General features: G+C 37.8%; 1 protein-coding gene across 1 annotated transcript; it reads right to left on the reverse strand.

Moving 5' to 3' along the window:
• Window positions 1-775: 775 nt before the first annotated feature.
• On the reverse strand, window positions 776-1,354 carry LOC102913955 (keratin-associated protein 19-1-like). Its single transcript, XM_006987913.2, has one exon. The coding sequence runs from the start codon at window positions 1,304-1,306 to the stop codon at window positions 1,034-1,036; it is 273 nt and encodes a 90-aa protein (XP_006987975.2). The 5' UTR covers window positions 1,307-1,354; the 3' UTR covers window positions 776-1,033.
• Between the last annotated feature and the right edge of the window lie 22,371 nt (window positions 1,355-23,725).

Raw genomic sequence — 23,725 nt, forward strand, 5'->3', positions numbered from 1 at the left:
CTCTGTGTAGCTTTGTGCCTTTCCTGGGACTCACTTGGTAGCCCAGGCTGGCCTCGAACTCACAGAGATCCGCCTGGCTCTGCCTCCCACGTGCTGGGATTAAAGGCGTGCGCCACCACCGCCCGGCTGTTCATGGGAATTTTTATAGTACCCTTTGAATGCAAATATTATTTTTCACCAACAAATATATATATATATTTACATAAAACCAAGTCTTGAACATAATAGTGCACAGAATAAGATTATAAAATTACTGTTTTATACTTTTTCTTTTGTTTGTTTCTTTGTTTTATCCTGTTCTGTTTTTTTTGTTTTCATTTTATCTTATTTTATTATCATTATTATTTGTATTATTATGTTTTAGATACCTGTTTGTTTTCTAATGAGGAGAGAAAGAATTGATGTGAATTTCGATGGGTAATGAGGTGGGGATTATCTGGAAGGAGTTAGGGGAGGAGGAACCACAATCAGAGTATAGTGTATAAAAAACTATTTTCAACAAAAATAAATAAATTAAAACAACTACTGAAAACAAAAGAAAAGATGCATGAAAAGAGCCATGTCTTAACCTATCATATACCTTCATATTCTCAATGTCTAGAATGGTGTCCAACACAGGAAATCAAATGCTAGGTATAATTTGAATTAAATTTATCATTAAATAAAATATTGTTGAAGCAAACATATTGACTCTGATACAATGGACTGACATCCTGACTATAAGCCCATATTCTGGTTTATAATGTAGTGAAATAAAATGATAGATTCATGTTTGTTAGGTCAGTTTAACATGTTTATTAATGACGAATTTAAATTTTAGATCACGGAGAGCCACAACAAATGTTAGTGACTGCATATAATAGATGACACCATAAATTTAATAGGGAGAGTCAAGAGTTTTCCAAAGTAATTGAAGACCAATTCCCTCCAGAGCAAGAAGTCAATAAACCATAGATGTCTTCTCTGTAACAAAGAGGGCATCTTGCTCTCTAAAGATGGGCAAAATAAGATAGTATGCAGATCAGCAATTCGTTCAGTAGAAGCTGGAGAACCCATATCTTCCACAGCATGAAGGGCGGCAGCATCCATATCCATAGCCAGAGCCATATCCGTAGCCTCCAAAGCCAGAGCCATATCCATAGCTTCCATAGCCAGAGCCATATCCATAGCCTCCATAACCACAGCCACAACCCAGTCTGCAGATGCTGTTACATCCACAACCATAGCCTCCATAGCCAGAGCCCAGGCCTCCGAAGCTGCCATAGCCATAGCCCAGGCCTCCGTAGTAGCCACTGTAGTAGCTCATGGTTTCGGGAGAGATCAACTGCTTTGCACTGGAGATGAATTGAGTGTAGTGTGTGTATGCCTAGCTTTCATGAATGCTTTTATACCCTGTGTTGAATACAGTAAACAAGGACATGTGATTCCATATCCATGCAACAGAATAATTTCAAGTCTATAAATTCATTTAAATAGTTTCTTTGTTACTTAACAAAAGGTCCACACTTCTATTAAGGAATTGTTAGCGATCATTATTTTTTTAATGAGTTTGCATTCCAGTAAAGGAAATGCTTCCAAGATGAAAAATGATTTTACCCTCTTCAAAGGCCATGCTACTGTTCTAATTAAAATCTTCTAATCTGGTTGATAGCTTCCAGTAACCTTGTAATTATGCAACCTTGGAGTGCTTTTCTTTTTAATTTGCATTCCATTGTTTTAGTTAGCCATCAATCCTTTAGCCCAAGGTTTTTGCCTCCAGGTACTTAGGCATCACCACAAAGTCCTTAGTGATTGTCAAAAAGCCAAATTTAAAGGAAACACCATTTCTTGACTCATTGGAATTTTTTGGACATCACTCTCATCAATTCTTTGTTGACCTTATTTCTCTTAATTTCTGTAATAAATATCCAGCTAGCTCCCCCTACTCATTCTCTTAGTCTTGCCCCAATTCTTATTCATCCATTAGCTCTGAAAGTGTAGTGTACCCTTTCCTTCTTAATCAAGCTATAGCTTTATCAAATGGGATTTCACTAAATCCCATGTATTTATTTATTAAATCTGTTCTTTGACAATTTCACACATGAATATAGCATATTGTATTGTTCTTAATCCCTCCCTTTCTTATCTCCTTCCTGCCACCGTCAATGCACCCTCCTTTCTACAATTTCCCTTTCCACATTAACTATTATTTTTTTAGAGACTATGATTAAATTGTGAGTTTGAAACACTGTCTATAGATACCAGTTCCACCAACCTGGCTACTTATTGACTCAGATCCATTCGAACTAGCCTTAGTTTCCATTTATAGGGGTGGTAGACTCATCTTTCCTCATGAACCTGTTCTCTCTAGTCAGTCAAACACTTGCTTATTATGGTCTTGAAATCTCCCACAAGTGTATAGTGCTTTACCTGTTTTGTTCCGGGACATGCACTCAATTTGTGAAGTGAACCTTCTAAGTGAAATCTCAATTGCTCTCCTCCTTAAGACTGCTATTTTTCATTGGTTGTCCATCACTTTTAGATTAGTGAACAATCTCCCTCGAGAGCTCCCTGCCCCAAGGGAGGCTTCTCCTCTGATTTGTTCTATAAATGACTAAGATACTAAAAAATAGGTCTTCAAATTTCCTGTGTATACTAGTCATTGGGAATATGATGAAACTCTTTAAATTCACAGTTTTATTCCTCACCAATAAAATCTTCTCTATCTTTTTACTTGCAATCCATCCACATTATAGATCTATCCAGTTCAAATGCAAGCAGTGGTTGATACTGCAAGACATCAGCCTTCTGTCTCATCACAGACATGTGGCTTGTGACTTCATGTGGAATTGTCTTTTGTACTTCAGAAACTGCTGACAGGAATCTTATTCTATCCTTACCTTCCAAATACAGCCCAAGCATCATTTATCTAAAAAATATCTCAGTCATATTTCTGGGAACTTCCACACCAGTCTTTTTAGAATGACCTATGGAATGCTATCAGATACACAAAACACAGTATTATCTGCCTTTCTCATCAGATTTTTAGAGTGATATTTGAATGTTTCTCTGCTTTCCCCACTAAACATCTGTTATATTTGAGGTAAAGAAGGTTCATATCATCACATTCTATAATTAATTGCTAAAAAAAATAGTAAGTAGTAGTTTCTGCTTGATTGTTTAAAACACATGGAAGTCCATAAAATGTATACATTCTATTATCTCTGACCTTTGTATGCCATGGAAATGCATTCTTCTGCTCTTCACACTGTTTATACCAGTAAGATGTGTTTAGGATAATATATTTACAACTTTATGCTTTATTAAGCATAGTTAAAGTAGTAGACAACCTTACAACCTAACAAAGGAATTAAAGAATGATGCTGAAAACTGGCTTTTGCTTTTAATGGAATCTTCATCTTCCTCAGTAGGAGTTGGGGTGGCACCTGTGCAATCCTAACCTCCAAATTCATTCCCAATACAAACCAATGAACTACACAAATTCCATGCTTCCAAAATGATCCTATCGTGGAGGGCACTGCAAATTGCAAATTAAAAGAATGCCAGACAAAACCCCCCACAAGTTTCTAGTGGAGAGTTTTCTTAAATTCTTTTCCTAGTATTGTGTAAAGTTGAGTAAGGCAAGGACAAGGACAAATTTGCAGCTTAACATGAAAACTGAACGCTTAAAGATCAAATAAAAACAATCCACAGATAGGATCATAATGAATGTCTAATGACCCCCCTCCACCCAAAAATCCAGAAATGCAAGTACTCTCCATATACCCAAAGTATGAAAATTTTAAAAAGTAGAAAAGATCATTAGTTAGCTGGTAATTTGAGAGAGAAAGAAACAAAGAGAGGTGAAGAACATTCCATGAATCAATAACTCATAGATAGCCAGACACTGGTGGCACACACCTTTAATCCCAGCAGTCCAAGTGGCAGAGCCAGGCAGATCTCAGTGAGTTCAAGGCCAGCCTGGTCTACAGAGCAAGATCCAGGAAAGGCACCAAAACTACACAGAGAAACCCTGTCTCAAAAACCAAACAAACAAATAACAACCCCAAAGAGCAGTGCAGAAGAGATGAGATGGCTTAGCAATTAAAAATGTTTCCTAGGAATGATCTCCAGTTATTTAACTCAGCCTGGTTTGCAGTGATCTTTAACTCTGCAAAGTCTGGTATTGCTATGTAAAGTCATTGCGTTTGGTAAATTGTCTGACCCAGTTATTAATGAATTAAGATGGATTTGAAATTTTTTAAACTAAATAATTTGTGCTGTCCCAGAAATGGTTTTGTTGCTCTTGTTCACTGGGTGTCATTTCCCAATGCATTGATGTGAAGGGATAGAAATCTAAACTAAGTTAATTTTCAGATGGGGGTGTGTGTTTACTGTGATGAAGAAGAGACAGATGCCATCAGAGCCTTGTGAATCAGCTGCAGTGTTTTCACTGATTAACAACGCATAGCAGGTGTGCTTCATTACAAATATATGTATCTGCCAAGGTGGAGCCACTCTAAAGAGTTTTGTCTTATATCTAAAATGGATACAAGCGTATGTTTAAACTGCAAGATTTTTACTTGCTAGAGAATCTGTTTTAATATAGTGGTTTGGCCTCTGATTATTTATAGGTTTTATACATTTTAGAATCAATTCTTCTTTAAGGTGGCTCAAATTTTTCAACTCTTATGCACATAAAATTTAATTGAAGTTCATTGTGCCTTTTTTTTTTAACCCAAATCTTGAGTTAAAGCTTCATATGGTAACTGCATCCTGTTCAAACACTTGTCTAAATTTTGAAGCTGTATAGTGTTCACTAAAAGTAGGAATAACGAAGTCAGAATGAATTAAGGTCACAAACTTTGGTGAAACCTTCAAAGTCCAAATCTCCTTGGTATTGTGAATTGTCCCTTCCAGTTGAGTTTCTCCTGGACTCTCCCTTCTGAACAGACAGTTACCTTTTCAGATTTGCACACACTGAGATGAATTAAAATCGGGCCTCTACTGTGATGATTTCTATTTCGTCTTGCGTCCTAAGTGCAAACGAACCTTTAAGTGACCTTAGCATCAGGTAGTGCAGACTTGTTTGCTCTGCTTGATTCCGTTTGCTGTGACCTCACCAGTTTTGAGTGGGAATCACATCATTTCATAGATAAAGGAAACTGAGTGTATTGCTGCACTTTTAAGTTTTCAAAACAGTGTTTGGTTTGTTTTTTTTTTTTGGTATTTAATATGAAATTTTTTTATTTTTTATTTTTTTTTATTTTACAATACTATTCAGTTCTACATAATAGCCACAGATTCCCTTGTTCTCTCCCTTCCTATCCCCCTCCCCTTCCCCCCAGCCCACCCCCCATTCCCATCTCCTCCAGATCAAGGTCTCCCCCGAGGACTGAGATCAACCTGATAAACTCAGTCCAGGCAGGTCCAGTCGTAGGAGACCATGGTAAATGAAGACCACATGAGAAAAGGAAGAAACAAAGAGCTAAAGAGGCCCACAGAAATCCACAAAGATACCCCCATAAAAGACTGCTGGCAATGGTCGAGAGACAGCCAGAACTGACCTACTCTGGTGATGGGATGGCCAAATACCCTAATAGTTGTGCCATAAACCCCATCCAAGGACTGAGGAATCTGGATGCAGACATCCACGGCTAGGCCTCTGGTGGAGCTCTGGGAGTCTAATTAGTGAGAAAGAGGAGGGTTTATATGAGCGAGAATTGTTGAAACCAAGGTTGGATAAAGCACAGGGACAAATAACCAAATGAATGGAAACACATGAACTATGAACCAAAGGCTGAGGGACCCCCAACTGGATCAGGCCCTCTGAATAGGTGAGACAGTTGATTGGCTTGTTCTGTTTGGGAGGCATCTAGGCAATGGTACCAGGTCCTGGGCTCGTTGCATGAGTTGGCTGTTTGAAACCTGGGACTTATGCAGGGACGCTTGGCTCAAAACAGTGTTTTAAAATCACATTGCTTTTATTTATTTATTTTTTGAAACTCATTTTAAAAACAACTAAAATGTTCTTTCAAAAGAGGCATCTAAACATGTTCCTAATTTTGTATATGGGCTTAGGTTTTGTAACCGATAAAAAAGCTGCTATCAAATATGAAAAAAAAAAAAAAAAAAAAAAGAGTGCTTGCTGTTCCTTCAGGAGACCAGGATTTAATTCACAGTATCCGCATGAAGTTGCTCACAGTCACATTTAACTCAATCTCTAAGGGATCTAACCACCTCTTCTGGAATCTTTGGTAACTGCACATGCATGTTCATGTACTGAAATACGCACACACACACACACACACACACATACACATACACACACACACACATACACACACACACACACTCACACATCTAATTAAAAATAGAACAAATCTTTTAAATGTTCAAGGAGTAAGAGTAAAAATGAATAAAAGAAGAGGGTTGATTGAAAATTTTAGGAAATAAGTAAAGGGTACAAATCACATCTCTAGAATCTCCATATTCCATTGCAACTGAGGAAGAGTGGAATCAAATAAAAATATAAAACATGACATTGGAGAAAATCAGAGAATAATCAAAAGAATAAGCATGTTTCTAAGAAAAGAAGCAGAGAGAAGCATTAGTGAAGTGGAAGACAGAGAACATTTAATTGGCATCTATCTGAAGTCTGTGATGAGAAAGATTAGTCAAAGCAAACTAAACAGAGCTTCTAAAATAAAAAGACATCTTCAATCTGCATATTGACATGGCCATTCATTACATAGGACTATGATTAATAGCTAACAAATTCAAGTCATTGCTCAAAGTTCTTGAGATAAATAAAGCTGGGATGGTTGCAAGGCAGTATGAGTGTATTTAATGCCAGATACCAAACTAAGAACCTAAAATGGCTAAAGTAGAAAATTTTATGTTGCAGTTTAGTACAAGAAATGAAGGACCTTGAAGATTAAGAAGTATTTCTCAGAGTATCCTGGAAATGATTCAAACATCTTTAATGGCAAGAATATTAGACCTCAATATAAATTTCAAAGAATCATTATGAAACAGGATTTTATATAATGTTTCATTAAACCACAGGGGAAGAATTGAGTGCAAAGGAATTCACACCCAAACATTCAGTTGTACAGTTTGTCAGAAAAAAATACAATTTTAGCTATTATAGAAACCTAGGGAGACTCAAGAGTTGAACATCTTTGGGTTACTTTACTCTGTCCTTAATACGTACCAGAGAAGTCCTCAGCCATGAACAGATATGACAATTCATTGTGTGTTTCTATTCTAGATTAACCTGAAGACAAGTATGAGCAAAATAATATTATGCAACTATAATGCATAGAAAGAGTAAGGGTTAAAGAATAAGTGGTAGAAGCAGAAGTTCTTCTGACAGTAGTTTTTATTACTGAAAATAAACAAAGCAGATATTGAAAAACCTAAGTAATAAAATAAGGAATCAAGGACATTTTTGTAGCAAAATACAAAAAGAAAGAGAACTGCATGACCAATAACTCAACTCATCAAGATTTTTTGAATCTCAAAAACTGTAAAACAGAATAACAACAAAACCCTAAAGAGAAAAAACATAGCACATCCAACAGTACATATAATTACCACCTAAGGTTTTCAGAGCTGATATCAAACATTATAGAAATCCTATATGTATGAATAAGATTAATTTATATATTAAAATAAAACAATTGTTGATTCACCTCACACACACACACACACACAGATTTATCTTTTCCACACACACATACACAAGCTACACAATGCAACGTACACTCCTGTACACACATACACACACTACATAATACAATGTACACTTCTCTGTGCACACACACACACACACACACACACACACACACACAAACACAAGCTACATGATGCAACGTACACTTCTACACACACAAAGCTCCACAATGCAATGGACACTCCCCCTGCCACACAAGCTACATGTTACATGTACACTCCTACACACACACAAGCTATATGTTGCAATGTATACTCCTATACACACAAACTACATGATGCAATATACACACTCATATACACACAAGCTACATGATGCAATGTACATGCCTATACACACACACATACATGCACTTGTGCATATGAATGTACCACATGGTGCATTTGTTTCAGAAATCTTCTGTTAAAACTTCAAAGAGATAATCTTGATTAAACATAAATTGTTCTAGGACACTGAAGTCAATAAGCCCTCAAACACTTTCTGAAACTGAGGCAACATTTTTATCTAAATTCAGTAACCATAGCCCAGAAAGAGAAACTTACAGGCCATGACTACTTATGAATTTGTATGCAAAAAAATCCTAAAGAAAAGATTAGCAAATAAAATCCAATATCATGCTAAAATATAATACAAGAGAAAATAAGATGTACTTCAAGAATACTAGGTTTATCTGAGTGAGGGCCACACTCTTTGTTAGCTATTTCCTATATTAGTTGCTTTCTCACTACTGCAGCAAAATGTTTCATGAAACAACTTAAGAAAGGAAGGATGTGTTTATTTTGGCCCATGATTTGGGGGTACCATCACGATTGAGAGTGCTATGGCCAGGATGTCATGATGGCAAGAGCAGGAGCTAACTCTTCACACTGTGTCTTCATTTGGGAAGCAGACAATGGTGCATGTTTGTGCTCAGCTTGTTTTATTCATTTACATTCAATAAAGGACCGCAGCCCAGTGATCAGTCCTTCTCGAGGTTAGAGTGGGTATTCGTGCCTCTTAGACACTCCCTTGACCCAACCTAGAAATTCCCTTACAACATGCCCAATGACTTGTCTCCTACATGAGTCAAAATCCCATCAAACTGATCATCAGGATTAACCATCACATTACCCACACATTTACTTTCTTTTGGGGACATTTACAATTGAGTTCATGAAGAAACAACAAGGAAAACGAGGATGGAAAGTAAAATAGTCGGATACACTATTGCATGTTTCGAAATGGAGTATTACCAAACTTATGAGTGAGTACATACCGTATTTGTCTTTCTGGGTCTGGGTTACCTCACGCAAGATGATTTGCAGGGGGGAGGAGCTAGGTCTGGCCCCAACATGGTATGATAGCCTGTGTTGACTACCCAAAGGAGACCTTACCCTTTATGAGGAAGGGATGTGAAATGGGGGTAGGTGAGGGTGAACAGGAGAAGAAGAGGGAGAGGCAACAGGGGGTTGGTATGTAAAAGGAAAGAAATTTTATTAAATAAAAGATTATTAAATAAATAGTCAAATGAATGGAAACACATGAACTATGAACCAAAGGCTGAGGGGCCCCCAACTGGATCAGGCCCTCTGAATAGGTGAGACAGTTGATTGGCTTGATCTGTTTGGGAAGCATCCAGGCAGTGGTACTGGGTCCTGTGCTCATTGCATGAGTTGGCTGTTTGAAACCTGGGGCTTATGCAGGGATACTTGGCTCAGTCTGGGAGGAGGGGACTAGACCTGCCTGGACTGAGTCTACCAGGTTGATCTCAATCCTCGGGGGAGGCTTTGCCCTGGAGGAGGTGGGAATGGGGGATGTGCTGGGGGGAAGGGGAGGGGGGCAGGATAGGGGAGAACAAAGGAATCCGTGGCTGATATGTAGAACTGAATGGTATTGTAAAATAAAATAAAAGGAAAAAAAATAGTACTGTGAGCAAAAGGCAAAAAAATTATATTAAAAAAATTAAATAATGATAAATATGCAAATATCTCAGAAAAGGTATTTAACAATTTTCAGCAAACACTTTCAAGATTTTTATTGTTGCTTGTTTTTTTGTAAGACACAATGCACAGGGCTGGAGAGATGGCTCAACAATTAGGAACAGTTGCTATTCTTGAAAAGAGTCAAGGTTAGTTCCAGGCCCTCTATCAGGCTGCTCAGGACCACCTGTAACTCCAGCCTCAGGGGATCTAACACCCTCTTTTGGACACCATGGGCACCCACAGATATGTACCATAATCATACAGAGACACACCGACATACACACAAATCCAAAATGAATCTTAAGAAAAAACAGTACAATAAAATATGTATGCCATACAATTTTGATGTAAGAAGTTTGATGAAAAATATCCACTCACCAAGCAATTTGTGGAAAAAGAAGAAGAATAGAAACAAATGCCACAAACCAATCATCTTGGTCACTCAGAGAAGGTAGGGGTGAAAATGAGAAGGTGAGTAATGGCAGAATAGATGGGATGAATTTAACACGTTAATATGATGAACATGCATTCTTTTGCTCTTTCTTGACGGTTTTATTCACAAGATCACACAATGGTTATTCTTTCAGGACAGGTGTAGTTTCTCCTCTTGTTCCGTATAGTGATACATTGCCTCTCATGGCAGCTTTGGAGAAATATAGCACGAAATTTACATATCAATTATGTGATATCTATCCCGGAAATTTGGCTGGTTTCCAGTTTGGGTTGGCTGTAAATAAAACTACTATGAATGTCTTTACACATTTGTTTTCGTGATTATATACACTCAGATCTGTTGGATTCATTCCCAGGAGTGAAATTACTGTGTCATAGGAAATATGAATGTGCAGCTTTAATAGCTGTGGCATGCTTCCTAAAGTGCTTTTATTATCGTGCATTTTAAGTGATACTGCGCAAAAGTCCCTGCTGATTTACACTCTTACAGAGTAACAAATATTAAGTATTTTGACATTTTAGTGGTTGAATGGTACTAACCCTAACTCAAGTTTGAGTGTACATTTCTCAGATCACTAGTGCTATTGAATGTTTATATGTAGTAATTGGCTAGTTAAACATCGCTTTATTTTCAAGTTTATTATTTGTATATAACATGTTATCCTCTTTTTTCCTCCACTCCATTCTCCTGCCTCACTCCCACTTCTGATGACCCCCTTCTTCTACTCAACTATTCTACCTCTTACTTCTATAACATTTTTGTCTGTAGAACCCTTGCAGAAGACCACAGCTGCTGTGTATTCATGACTGCAATGTCCATGTCCTAGCATTTCATAGTACACCTTCTCATTCTCTGGGTCTAACAATATTTTGCCCTTCCGTCACAGTGTTCTTGGGGGCTCAGAGAAGTTGATACAGATGTTCTGCTTATGACTGAGCAGTGTTTACTGTTAAGAATTCCATGGCCCTAAGCTTGTACTTTGATAGTCCTACATTAAAAAAAGAGCCCCTCCTAAGTTTGAGAGCTAAACTCTACTACGAGCATAAACATAAGTATTTAGAAAGCAATGTGATGTGCAAATAGAGATGGTAATACTAGGTTTAAAAAGGTTTTAATGTGGATGGGTGATAGATGAGGGAAACATTTCCCCCATCCCCCCGCTTCATATCACTTGTATCCTTCTATTACTCTCTAATGCAGTATTTATTTCCCTTTTTACTTCCTGCTTTCTGCAATTATTCCAGGTTATACACTCACACCTGATTTTGGAGCTAGGAACCACAGATGAGAGAAAATAAGTGGTGTTTGTCTTTGCAGGTCTGCATTACCTGACTCAATATAGTATTTTCTAGTTCCATCCCTGTACCTGCAAATTTCATTACTCTTTCCAGCTGAATAGTATGCCATATTGTGAACATACCACATTTTGTCTATCCAATAGTCAAGCAAAGGAAACTTAAGTTGCTTCCAATTCATAGCTATTGTAAATAGAGAGGCAATGAGCATAGTTGAGTGAGTGTTTATGGGGTAAAATACTCAGTCATTTGGACATATAGCAAGGTATTATGCATTTGGGAAATATGATATAATTTTCCTGAGTGAATTCCAGAACATATGCACAAGTTTGCAGTCCCACCATCAATGAGTGAGGGATCTCCTTTCTCAACACTTTTCCCAGCATTTTCTGTCAGGTATTTTTGTTGTGATCTATTCTGACTGGGTAGGATGAAATCTCAGAATTATTTTAATTTGCATTTACCAATATTAAGGATGATGAACATTTTTAAAGGATATTTCTTAGACAATTTTATTTCTTCTTTTGAGAATCCTCTTATCCATAGCCCACTTTTTTTTTTTTGGTTATTTGAGACAGGGTTTCTCTTTGTAGTTTTGGTGCTTGTCCTGGATCTCACTCTGTAGACCAGGCTGGCCTCGATAGCTGTGCCTCCCGAGTGCTGGGATTAAAGACGTGTGCCACTACCACCTGTCCATAGCCCACTTTTTATTGGGTCATTTGCCTTCTTGGCTCTTTGGTAGGTTGTGGGAGCCCGTTCTGGGGTTCCTCGTGGCTTTACCCAGCAGGTCCGAATAGAGGATGATCAGGACCACGGGCCTGAGTGCAGGTGTCTGAGATGGCCTGCACTTGGCTGTGCTGGGGGAGGAGGTCTTTTGCTCCACCCCTTGGCGTCTCTATAAAAACCCTGGACCAGAGACAGTCCGGGCCCGTTGGAATAGGTTCCAGGCCCTCTCGAGGCTATCCTTTATTTTCTATCTGTTTATCTCCACAAGATTCTCCGCTATAAATCCTTCTATCTAATATTTCCTGCTGCTCGCACTCAAGAAAACTCTGGGAAGCTGTGGGGGTGGTGGGTAAACGCCCCACAGAATGGCGCCGTGAACAGGGACTAAAGAAAAAAAGGGACTAAAGAAAGGGGAAAAAAAGGGACTAAAGAAAGGGGGAAAAAAGGGACTAAAGAAAGGGGGGAAAAAAGGGACTAAAGAAAGGGGAAAAAAGGGACTAAAAAAAGGGGAAAAAAGGGACTAAAGAAAAAAAGGGACAAAAAAAGGGGGGACTAAAGACAAATGAACAGGGACTTAAGACAAAGTAATAGGGACTAAAGATAAAGGAAAATAATAGTTTTATTACAGAGTTTTTGGTGAAAGTGCTGAGTCAGCCCTGCCAGTGGAAAGGCATGCCGGTGTTATGGAATATATATATTTTTATATATATATATTTTTGGTGAGGCAGGGGTTTTATCCTCGAGAGAAAAGGAAAGCGGACTGGAAGGATGTCCGATGCTGCAGCGAAATTCTCTTCTGTCAAAATTTTCTATCTTCTATCCCTTTCTCAATTTCTATCTGTGATAAGTATAAGATATAGGGTAGTAATATAGTTTAGGAAAAACTTAGAAGTATAAGATTGTGTAGGAAAAAATAAGTAAGGCAACTAGACAGAAAAACTCAATTTTCTAACTTTGGGGGCTTTGAAAGCAAACTGGGGAAAAAATCTTTCTTTGGGCTTTTCGGGTAGTAAAAAAGCTCTTCTTGGAGCTTATGGGGAAGGAAAAGTTTCCTATGGAAGCTTTTGACCTGGGGACAGCTGAAAAGCCAAATCCAAGCAGCAGGAGAAAGTAATTTCTCCCTGAAGCAAAAATGGGAGTGTAAGAAGTCAAAGTTTAAAGTTGGGAAGTTTTGGGAAAAGTTGGTCTTTCTCCTGGGGGAAAAAAAACCTTTCTCTTAAACTATAAAGCTTTTCTTGGAAAACTTGGGGGGAAAATCTCTCTAAAGCCTTAATCTTTCTCTCAAGAAAAACTAAAGCCTCTAACCTCTCTCAGAGAGTAGAATCACCTGAAGATATTAGTATGGGGGACCACCTGCGATTAGCTCTAAGGGAAAACAACAAACCTCTTAAGACAGCAAAACCTCTAAGTTCTTTCAAGCTTTAAAAATCATCCCAGCAATCCAGGAGGCAAGGACAAGTTTCTAAAAACCCCTTCTAAGCTCTGTCTCTTCAAGCTAGTAAAAGACAGTGGGTCAGAGTACCCTGAGGGAAACGCTTGGGGAGAGTGTGGGTGAAGAGCTACAGAGAGCCCAAAAAGGGCAGGAAACTTTACCTGAAAAAAGCAAAATAGTCAAGCTTCACAGTTACAGCTGAGCTGAGGCAGCAAAGGTTTTGAGTGAGCATTTCAGAATGAAAAGGTGCTCCTAATCGTCCTATGCAAAGATTCCCTGAAACTGTTAGCATTGTATCCTCACTTCTGACCAAAAACCCAGAGGTGACTGGCCATCATCTCTGAGTTGGAGTGCATTTCGGGGATACTAGGGTTCCTGCGTTGTAAACTTCCTGGAGCACAGAGCTGAGGCAGGAAGGTGCAGGACCCAGGGGAAGATTGATGAACAAACAAAGCTAAAGCCAGTGGGAACGGCACAGTTGTCCACTTTCCTACAAGTCCCAGTTGATAGGTCCACAGCTGCAAAAAGAAATCTGAGAAAAGCTTTCCTATCAGAGTAAGGACCTTTCTGGGAAAACAGTAAAGCTGAACTGTGTCTGAAGCAGTCATGCTGCCCAGTCAGAACGCTGTCTGGGGAAAGAGCCCAGCCAGGGCAGAACAGAACTAACCAGGAGTAAAGCTTTTTCTGTCAGAGAAAGCATCTCTTTGAGAAAAGCTTTGTTTCAACTGACTCCCTGAGATGAGGGAGTGTAGCCCTAAGGGGTGATTGCCTCTGACATAAGCTCTGTCCTTGAGCACCCAGAAAAGCAAACACAACCCACTGGGGGACTGGGCCAGGTGAAGGCCTGATGAGGCAAAGCACCTGTCTAATGGGAGTTTAGAAATGGCGAAAACCTCCCTTATTAGATTTTTAGTCTGTACACAAACCACACAGACCCCAAAAACAAACGGACAAAAAGCCCCTACCTTCAGTAGCAGGGAAAACCGCCACTCTAGTGTCGGAAACTGTTTCTGGGTTAGAGGGGATAAATTGAGACCAAACTGGGAACTGTCTGGGAGAAAGACTCTGAAGAAACAGAGGGGACAGATTTCTCCCCAGAAAATGCATGACCTGACAAAGCTGCTAGAATTTGAGGCAGATTCGGGGGGAGAAAAAGAAGCCCCTACCTCCAAAGGCGGCTAGCAGAGGTACAGAGCAGCAGACAGATAACTGAAGCTCTGCATCTGGGGGGGGAAGGAACAAGCAAAATGAGAATAAGATCAATGGGAGAAAATCTCTGAAGGAGCTATGGAAAAGCTCTGTTGCAAATGATCTTGTTTTTCACTGACTGGCTAAGGCAAACACAAGCCCTGAGGAAAGTTGCTATCAGAAATGCCAGCCACAATGCGCGCTAACGAGGCAGGTGCGGTTCTGATTCGGGGCCAGTGTCTGATGAAGGAGAGACACCTGTTGAAGCCAGCTGAGGAGAATAGAAACCTCCCAATGTGCCATAATTGAAAATGTAAAATGCTTGTTCAAATCTCTGGTTGCAAAAGCAAAAACTTTGTTCAAAACTCCCGGGCAAGAATTTGTAAGCAAGTCTAGTAAAAGAGAACCAGTTGACTCTCAGACCCAAAAAGAACTATGGGAAATGACTGATATAAGGGACTGATATGGGACTGATATTATTATGGACTGAGATAAGGGAAATGCATTCTGGGAAAGGTAGTTTTTCCACTAAAGATGGCGACATTGCCCTGAAACACTTGTGTCAGCTCAAAAATACATTCATGGTAAACTTAAAATACAGCTTTTAAAAGAGTAAGGAGGAAAATCATCTAAGAGTTTAAGTGTCAGTTCCAATGAAAAATTGAAAGGATACGGAACTAGGCGCTTCGCGGTTTGGGGCTCTGTTGGTAAAATGCCTTATTTACCCTAATAGCTATGCAACGTTTTTACGGTAGTTGGATGACAAAAAGCTACCTTTAAGAGCAAACAAGTCACCTTAAAATCCTTAAAGCAAGGGAAAGCAGTTTATACACTGAACGTTGTCTTAGATATGAAGAAACTTATGTTGAAATTAAAAAAGTTCTTTGCCTTTTGAACAAACTGCCTGCAATGAGTAATTCCTTTGCAAATCTAATAAGGAGACAAGGAAACAGGCATTCAAAAAAGAAATGACTGCTTTCTAGATGGGAAACAAACTTCAGAAAATCTAGCTGTCTTACAAAAGAGTTGCTTCACCTGAAAGTTCCTTATAAGAAACCAATGCTAAATATCACCGCTGCTAATAACATCAGGAGTTAAAGCTAATGAAGTGAAAATACTAAATCCTGAAACTCAAGTGAAATGGAAAGATCCCTGCTCGGGATTATGGAAGGGTCCCGATCCTGTGTTAATATGGGGTCGAGGACATGTTTGTGTTTTGTCACAAGAGGAGAATGAAGCTCGGTGGTTACCGGAGCGTTTAGTAAGGAGCGTGGAACTAAGGAAGGTCAGCTCCAATGAGGTTCCTATAAAGGAACCAGAATGAAAGTGGCTCGATTAGTATTTCTGAGTTTTGTCACTGGAGTAATGCAAACAGTGAGGAAATAAGAGTTCAGAGCTGTGCCGCTTTTGGCTTTACTAGCTCCTTTAGAAAAATACCTTATATCACCTAATAGCTGTGCAGTATTAACGAAGAGCTTTACAGCAGCTAAATACAGTAATTTCACCCTCAGTGTAAAGTTTTTCAGTAGAACAAACCAAAAGTACTGCTGTGATAGAAATGTTTGTTTGAATTGAAGTTCTTAGGGGAGCTATTATGAATTTGGGTGAAGGGACAGCCTCTAGTTAAAAACGGTTTACCGCTGACAGTGCATCTCTGCCGGTTCGAAAAGGCCCACTCGCAACTTTGGGGTGTGGCTTTGTCCTGAGAATGTTACAATCCCCTAGCAACAAGTATCACAACTCTATAATGACAACATTCACTAAATCCCAGTGCTTTATAGCAAAGCTGACTATAAACTGTAAACTTTAGAAATGATGTACGTACTTCCTGTCTAGTTAAGAGAATCTTTCTGATAGATGGTGATAATAATTAAGAGTAAGAAGTAGAAAGACGAATATAAGATATGTGAGTTTGTAAAATTCTGTCTTGTTAGATCGGTGTTAAGAAATCTTTAGGTGTTTTCTAAGTTAGATATATGCTAATGGTAGCCTATATAAGTTTGTAAAATAGATCAATAGAGTTCTTTAAGAATATAAGCTTGTAAGAAGTATCTAAGGTAGTCTTAAGACATGTAGTAATAAGCTTGTAAGATGCTAGTTGTAAATGTAAGTTTAAATAAGAAATAAGATAAGTATATACAATCCCCTAGCAACAAGTATCACAACTCTATAATGACAACACTCACTAAATCCCAGTGCTTTATAACAAAGCTAACTATGAACTGTAAACTTTAGAAATGATGTACGTACTTCCTGTCTAGTTAAGAGAATCTTTCTGATAGATGGTGATAATAATTAAGAGTAAGAAGTAGAAAGACGAATATAAGATATGTGAGTTTGTAAAAATTCTGTCTTGTTAGATCTGTTAAGAAATCTTTAGGTATTTTCTAAGTTAGATATATGCTAATGGTAGCCTATATAAGTTTGTAAAATAGATCAATAGAGTTCTTTAAGAATATAAGCTTGTAAGAAGTATCTAAGGTAGTCTTAAGACATGTAGTAATAAGCTTGTAAGATGCTAGTTGTAAATGTAAGTTTAAATAAGAAATAAGATAAGTATATAAGAATTAATAGGAAATATATTTGCTAAAGTAGTTCTATAAAGTATAAATAAGTAGATGCTAATATGTTGTATGTGAGTTTGTAAAAATGTGTAAATGTTGAATATGAGTCTAAATGCTTTGCAAGGCAAAAAAATGTTATATGTGAGTTTGTGAAAAAGTGTAAATGTTAAGTGTGAGTCTTAATGTATATGGTGAAAACACCTGAGACACAGGAGATAGTGTCCTAGTAGACTGCAAAGTAGGCAGTCTGAATGATTTCAAAAGCTCCAGAAGCCGCTAAGAAGCTAAGAATGGCGGACGCCAGAACCAGCACAAGGCATCCACAGCTGAGATCCGTGGAATATCAACACAGCACAGAAAAACCTGAGCTAACAGCAAAAACGGTGCGGTTTAAAATCTTACTATAACTAAAAAGGTCTGTCTGTGAGAACAAAAGTTGCAGAGACGCTTGTTTGAACAAAAATTAACTGCAAAAAGTTTTGGTTAAAAAAGTCTTCATATTTGGAAGTAAAAGCCTGATACCAGAATTTATTTCTTATTTAAACTTTTTGAACTTAAAATGAGATAAAATTACAAAAACATTTTGGTTATGGATTTCTTCAAATTTGGAAGACTAGTACCAATATTTATCATTTGAATTTTGGTACTTAAATGAAATGAACAATAGAGATTTCATTGCAATGGGACAATTTTGAGCTTACTTATAGTAATGACCTAGGAACGGTTTTCTGGAATTGGGTTAAAAATGAAACTGTTTAAATGAAGAAATGTATTTCTACTTAGAATCAAGATGCAATTTTGTGTATGCGTATATGCTTTATTAACTGGAGATTTATGATTGTTTTGTGGAACTGTTTATGTAAAAATGGAATTACTTATGGAACTGGTTTTGTGTTACAAATGAAACTGTTTAAACAGAAAAGTTTGGGTTTTCTAACTAGGCTTGAGAGTTTGCTTAAAAAATTATAAAGAAAAGGAGGAGCTATGAGATTGAATTATGTTTGCAGAAACCTATTGATATTAATGCACCCTGGCTTTGTGGAATTGAGGAAATGTTTAAGTTTGTGAATGCATCGAAGTTTTTCCTATGTTCTGTTAACAAGAAAATTCAAATGACTGAGTTAAAGTTGTAAGACGGAGAAAATTGTTAACTATATATAGTACCATATATGCTAATTCTAATGGTTCTGTTAAGAGTTTGCTTTGAGTTGTAAGATTGAGAGAATTGTGACTATGTATAGCAATATTTATGTTAACCTGTTAATGGCAATGATGAAGCTAAGGGATTCTTTAAGTTTGTAGTCGCCTTAAGAGTTTTGGTTTAGAAAGGGCTTGAGGCAGCTAAGACTGCTGTGGTCACCTTGGACCTAATTCAAAAGATAAATGCCATTTATATCATCCTCTACTCCCATACTGGGAGGTGTAACAGCTATGGAGATTGCTGTAAGCCATTAATTATTTTTTTATATATTAAGAAGGGGGGACCTGTGGGAGCCCGTTCTGGGGTTCCTCGTGGCTTTACCCAGCAGGTCCGAATAGAGGATGATCAGGACCACGGGCCTGAGTGCAGGTGTCTGAGATGGCCTGCACTTGGCTGTGCTGGGGGAGGAGGTCTTTTGCTCCACCCCTTGGCGTCTCTATAAAAACCCTGGACCAGAGACAGTCCGGGCCCGTTGGAATAGGTTCCAGGCCCTCTCGAGGCTATCCTTTATTTTCTATCTGTTTATCTCCACAAGATTCTCCGCTATAAATCCTTCTATCTAATATTTCCTGCTGCTCGCACTCAAGAAAACTCTGGGAAGCTGTGGGGGTGGTGGGTAAACGCCCCACAGTAGGTTTTATTTGTTTTTGTTTTTTCTTGTTTTGAGTTCTTTACATAGTCTGCATACGAATCCTCAATAAATCACATGTATAGCTGAAAGACATTCTCTTTCACTCTGTGGGATTTCTCTTTACTGCATTGATTGTTTTCTTAGTTGTGCATTTTTGTTGCTGTTTCATGAGATCCTATTTGCCAATTGTCATTAAAAAAATTCATATGCCATGAGGATATAATCAAGGAAAGCCAGAGTAATTCTGAGAAAAATAAACAACACTGGAAGTATCATCATTCCAGATCTGAAATAATAGTAGTAATAAAAAGACACATAGTGTCAACACAAAAAAAGGACATAGATTAATAGAAACAGATTAAAAACCCATGCATGATTATGTGTAACTATGGCTGTCTACTATTCAACAATGATTTGAAAAACTCACACTGGAGAAAAGGCAGCATATTCAAAAAGTGGTACTAGAAAAACTGGAGGTCCACATGTAGAACAATGATATTAGACCTGTAGTTGTCACTTTCCACAAAAACGAATTCCAAATAGATCAGACAACAGTGTGAAACCTGAAACACTAAAAATGTTAGAGGAAACTACAGAAAGTAACTACAAGATTACTTTGCCTTGGAATTAACATCGACCATTGATGAATGGATGACCATTGTCATGGGCTGTTGGACTTATTATTCAATTATTACTAGATGCCCTTATTTATATGTGAGATATAAAAATGATCTAATTTAAATTAAGGTTGGAGTGGTGGTTATGTTACTATAGTAGACTGGAAAGGAACACAGAAAAGTCTCATTAATGGGCACTAAGCTGAATTTAGATAATAGTAAGTACAGTGTACTGTAGTGGCTCTATATGGCATAACACTAGGAATAAAAGGGATTTGAATGTTTTGCCATACAAAATTATAAATGCTAGAGGAAATATAGATTTAAATTACTTATACCATGTTTTCCCATAATAGGTTCAAGTAATATACTTACCTGTTAAAATAGCAATTAAAAACAGCTGATGTTTAAGAATAACAAAATATTATAAATCATAACAAAAGGGAAATGAATTTCACATTCTTTATAGAACAAGTAATTATCAGACTTAGACTCATTTTAACAAAATTCTGAAATTTACAACTTCAAAACTTAAGATTAAATGTGGGAATATTATTTTGATTTATATCATTCATTTTGGTCTTAAATTATGCTTCAGATTATCAAATGATAAGATTTCCTAGGATTCTTCAAATAAAATTTAGACATGAAATACTACCTTTTTAATAATTACTAGAAAAAATTTAAATTACTGCTAAGAATTATATTTAACTTAATGAGGAATATATTTTCATTTTCTCCCTAGATAATATTGTTGTTGAAGGAGATTTGATCACACTGTGAATCTCAAGTTTGCCCTATTTACTGGAAAAGCCAAACCTGTTTCTGTGGTGTGGCTCAGGCCTAGCACAGACCTTCCTTTAATCCAACAGCTTTCTCCTTGAATATTGTAGACAGGGTTAAATAGAGTCAACCATAGGTCAAGATGTAGAGCAAGCAACCAGTTGACAGGAAGTGAACAAGAAAAACCATAGAGAGTAATAGGGAGTCAGAAGGATTGATAGAGAGATGCACAGGAAGTAGAAGGGTTAGACTTTCAGTTTCAGGCAGTCTTGCTTGAGATGGCTGAGGAGAAGAAATATTTCTGGGATGTCAGCAGAGGAGGATGTCAGCTGGCAACTTTCTTTGGCTTTCTCACCCCAGCATCTGGCTCCCAGGTCTTTATTGGTAAAATTGAATGATTTACATTTAGTCAAAAACAGTATTTGGCACTCCACTACATAGCATGACCTCATGAAGACAGAAATCATGCCAGCTGTGGATAAACTTGAGAAGCCATCAAATTTGGTAAGACAACTAGGAAGTCCTCAAGGAGAAAGTTGAGTAATATCAAAAGGAAAAATTGTCCTTAGGTTAAGGATGGGAAATAACATAATACAGGGCATTTAGACCTTGTATAGTGCTACTTTAGAAGCCTTGAAAATAGACTGAGCTGGCCTACCCTGGTGATCAGAATGGTGAATGCTTTAACTGTAATCATAGAGTCTTCATCCAGTAACTGATGAAAACAGATGCAAAGAGCCACAGCCAAGCACCAGGCTGAGCTCTGAAGTCCAGTTGAAAAGAGGGAAGAGGGATTCCATGAGGGGCATCAAGACCATGATGGAGAAACTTACAGATACAACTTAACCAAGTGAGTGTGAACGCATGAACTTTGGACCAATAGCTGTAGAGCCTGCATGGGACTGGACTGGCTCCTCTGCATGGATGAGACAGTGGTGTAGCTCGGTCTGTTTGAGGGGCCTCTGACAGTGGAAATAGAATCTATCCCTGGTGCATGAACTGGCTTTTTGGAGCCCCTTGCCTATGGTAGGACACCTTGCACAGCCTTGATGCAGGGGAGGGCCTTGGACCTGCCTCAGTTGAATGTGCTGGGCTTTGCTGAGCCCCATGGGAGCCCATACCTTTTGAGAGGAGGGAATGAGGGGTGAGTTGGGGAAGCAGACGTTAGGGGGTAGGCAGGAAGAGGGATGAGGTGGGATCTGTGGTTGGTATTTTGAATGAATAAAATTTTAATAAACAAACAATAAATAGAAAATAGATACAGAAAATGAAAAGATAAATGACTTAACAGATTGACATGTAGCATGAATCTGAAAAGTTCTTATTAATAAAATCAAACCTGAGCCAGGTATTGGGGTGAACACTGGAAGATCAGAGAGAAAGAACAAGTCACAGCTTCCTCACCTTGCCAGTTCCTTTGCTGATCCTGTTTCCTCAGACTGGATGCCTCTCTGTTCTCATATCCAAATGGCTCTCAGCTGAACTGTGCTTAAAACCTAAAAGCTTAACCAGCCAAATGCTTAACCAGCCAAAATGCTTCTAGTTTCTCGTCCTCATGCCTTATCTACCCTTTTGCTTTCTGCCATCACTCCCTGGGATTAAAGCTTCGCTTTCTGGGATTAAAGGCGTGAGTCACCATTCTTGGCTGTATCCTTGAACACATGGATTTCTGCCTCTGGAATGCTAGAATTAAAGGTGTGTGCTACCACTGCCTAACCTCTATGTTTAATATTGTGGCTATTCTGTCTCTGACCCCAGATAAGTTTATTAGGGTGCACAATATTTTGGGGAACACAGTACCACCACATTTCCTCTCTTTTTGTCTAAAAATTAAAAAAGCTTATAACTAATACAAGATAAACTATCTAATAAGTATATACAATATATACAGTCAAAAATTACATTAACAATGTCTAGTCCATTAACAATTGACAGATTCAGATAAAAACTCCATTATATATATATTAACAATGTTCAGTCCAGTAACATTTGATAAACTCAGACAAAAAATTTCACTACTTATCTTATTTAAAACAAGTAGTTCCTTTTTAAGAGTAGATTAAAAAATTGACCTTGTTATCTTATTATATTCATATTCTCTCTTTTTCTTTTCATACAAGTTTCAATAATCTACCTTTTGTCATTTTTATATCTTCCCCATTTTTCTTTTTAGAGTAGATTCAATCATCTACCCATTTATCCTATTTTTCTTTATCTTTTTTCTCACAGTAGATTCACTGATCTACCTCATTGACATAATTCTGATTATAATTAATATTAGCCTGATAATTCATATTTTATCCTTAGGGCCATAGTGGGGTTTTTATGCCAAATATAAAAAGTGGTTTGATAATTGTGATAAATATGAAAAGTGGATAAGCTAAAGTTGATAAGATACAAGCCTTAGAAACACTTAAAGGAAAACAAGAAAAAAACTGCATGATGAAACTGAAAAGGTACAAGCCCAGGTTGTTAGAAAACCAACTTTAGTTCTTTAGTTTATCCAGTTACTATATAAGAACTACCAGCAGATGATAGGAAATCCAAGGTAATGAGAAAGCTGAATAGAATCCTATGGAAATATTAGATTTGAGGAGATTTAAGGAAGCAGTCATTTCATATGTTATGCATTCAGCCTATGTGAAGCCCATGGTAGGGCAACTCAGAACAGAATTAGCCCCTGAGACTGGGAAGCTTTGTAAACAACAATATTAGAAGCTTGTCCTCAATTTTAATGGCAAACATGATAGGAAGAGGAAGCGAGGTCCATTGAACAATGAAATAGTTCTTAAGTATTAATATCTCCCCAAATCAGTCACTGGTGAAGATCAGTAGGCTGAGATACAAAGCCAGCTTGAATTTGATGACCACACCTTGGTTTTATGTCTTTTAGCAGCTTTAAATGGTTGGAACAAGGTTAAACAATCAGAAAAGAGGTTTAAGTCATTTAATAAAATTATATAAGGCCCCAAAGAAGTCTTCACTGATTTTTTTCTTGCAAATGCTTATGTCAGCTATAAATAGAATAGTATCAGACTCAGAAGTCAGACAAATATTAATTGAATCTTTGGCTTCTGAAAATGCTAATTCAGAATGTAAAAGGGTGTTTAGTCCTTTAAAGACAAGATCAGCATCAATAGATGAATGGATTAGAAA

This window comes from Peromyscus maniculatus, chromosome 12, assembly GCF_049852395.1.
Source record: "Peromyscus maniculatus bairdii isolate BWxNUB_F1_BW_parent chromosome 12, HU_Pman_BW_mat_3.1, whole genome shotgun sequence".
Classification (NCBI taxonomy): Eukaryota; Metazoa; Chordata; class Mammalia; order Rodentia; family Cricetidae; genus Peromyscus; species Peromyscus maniculatus.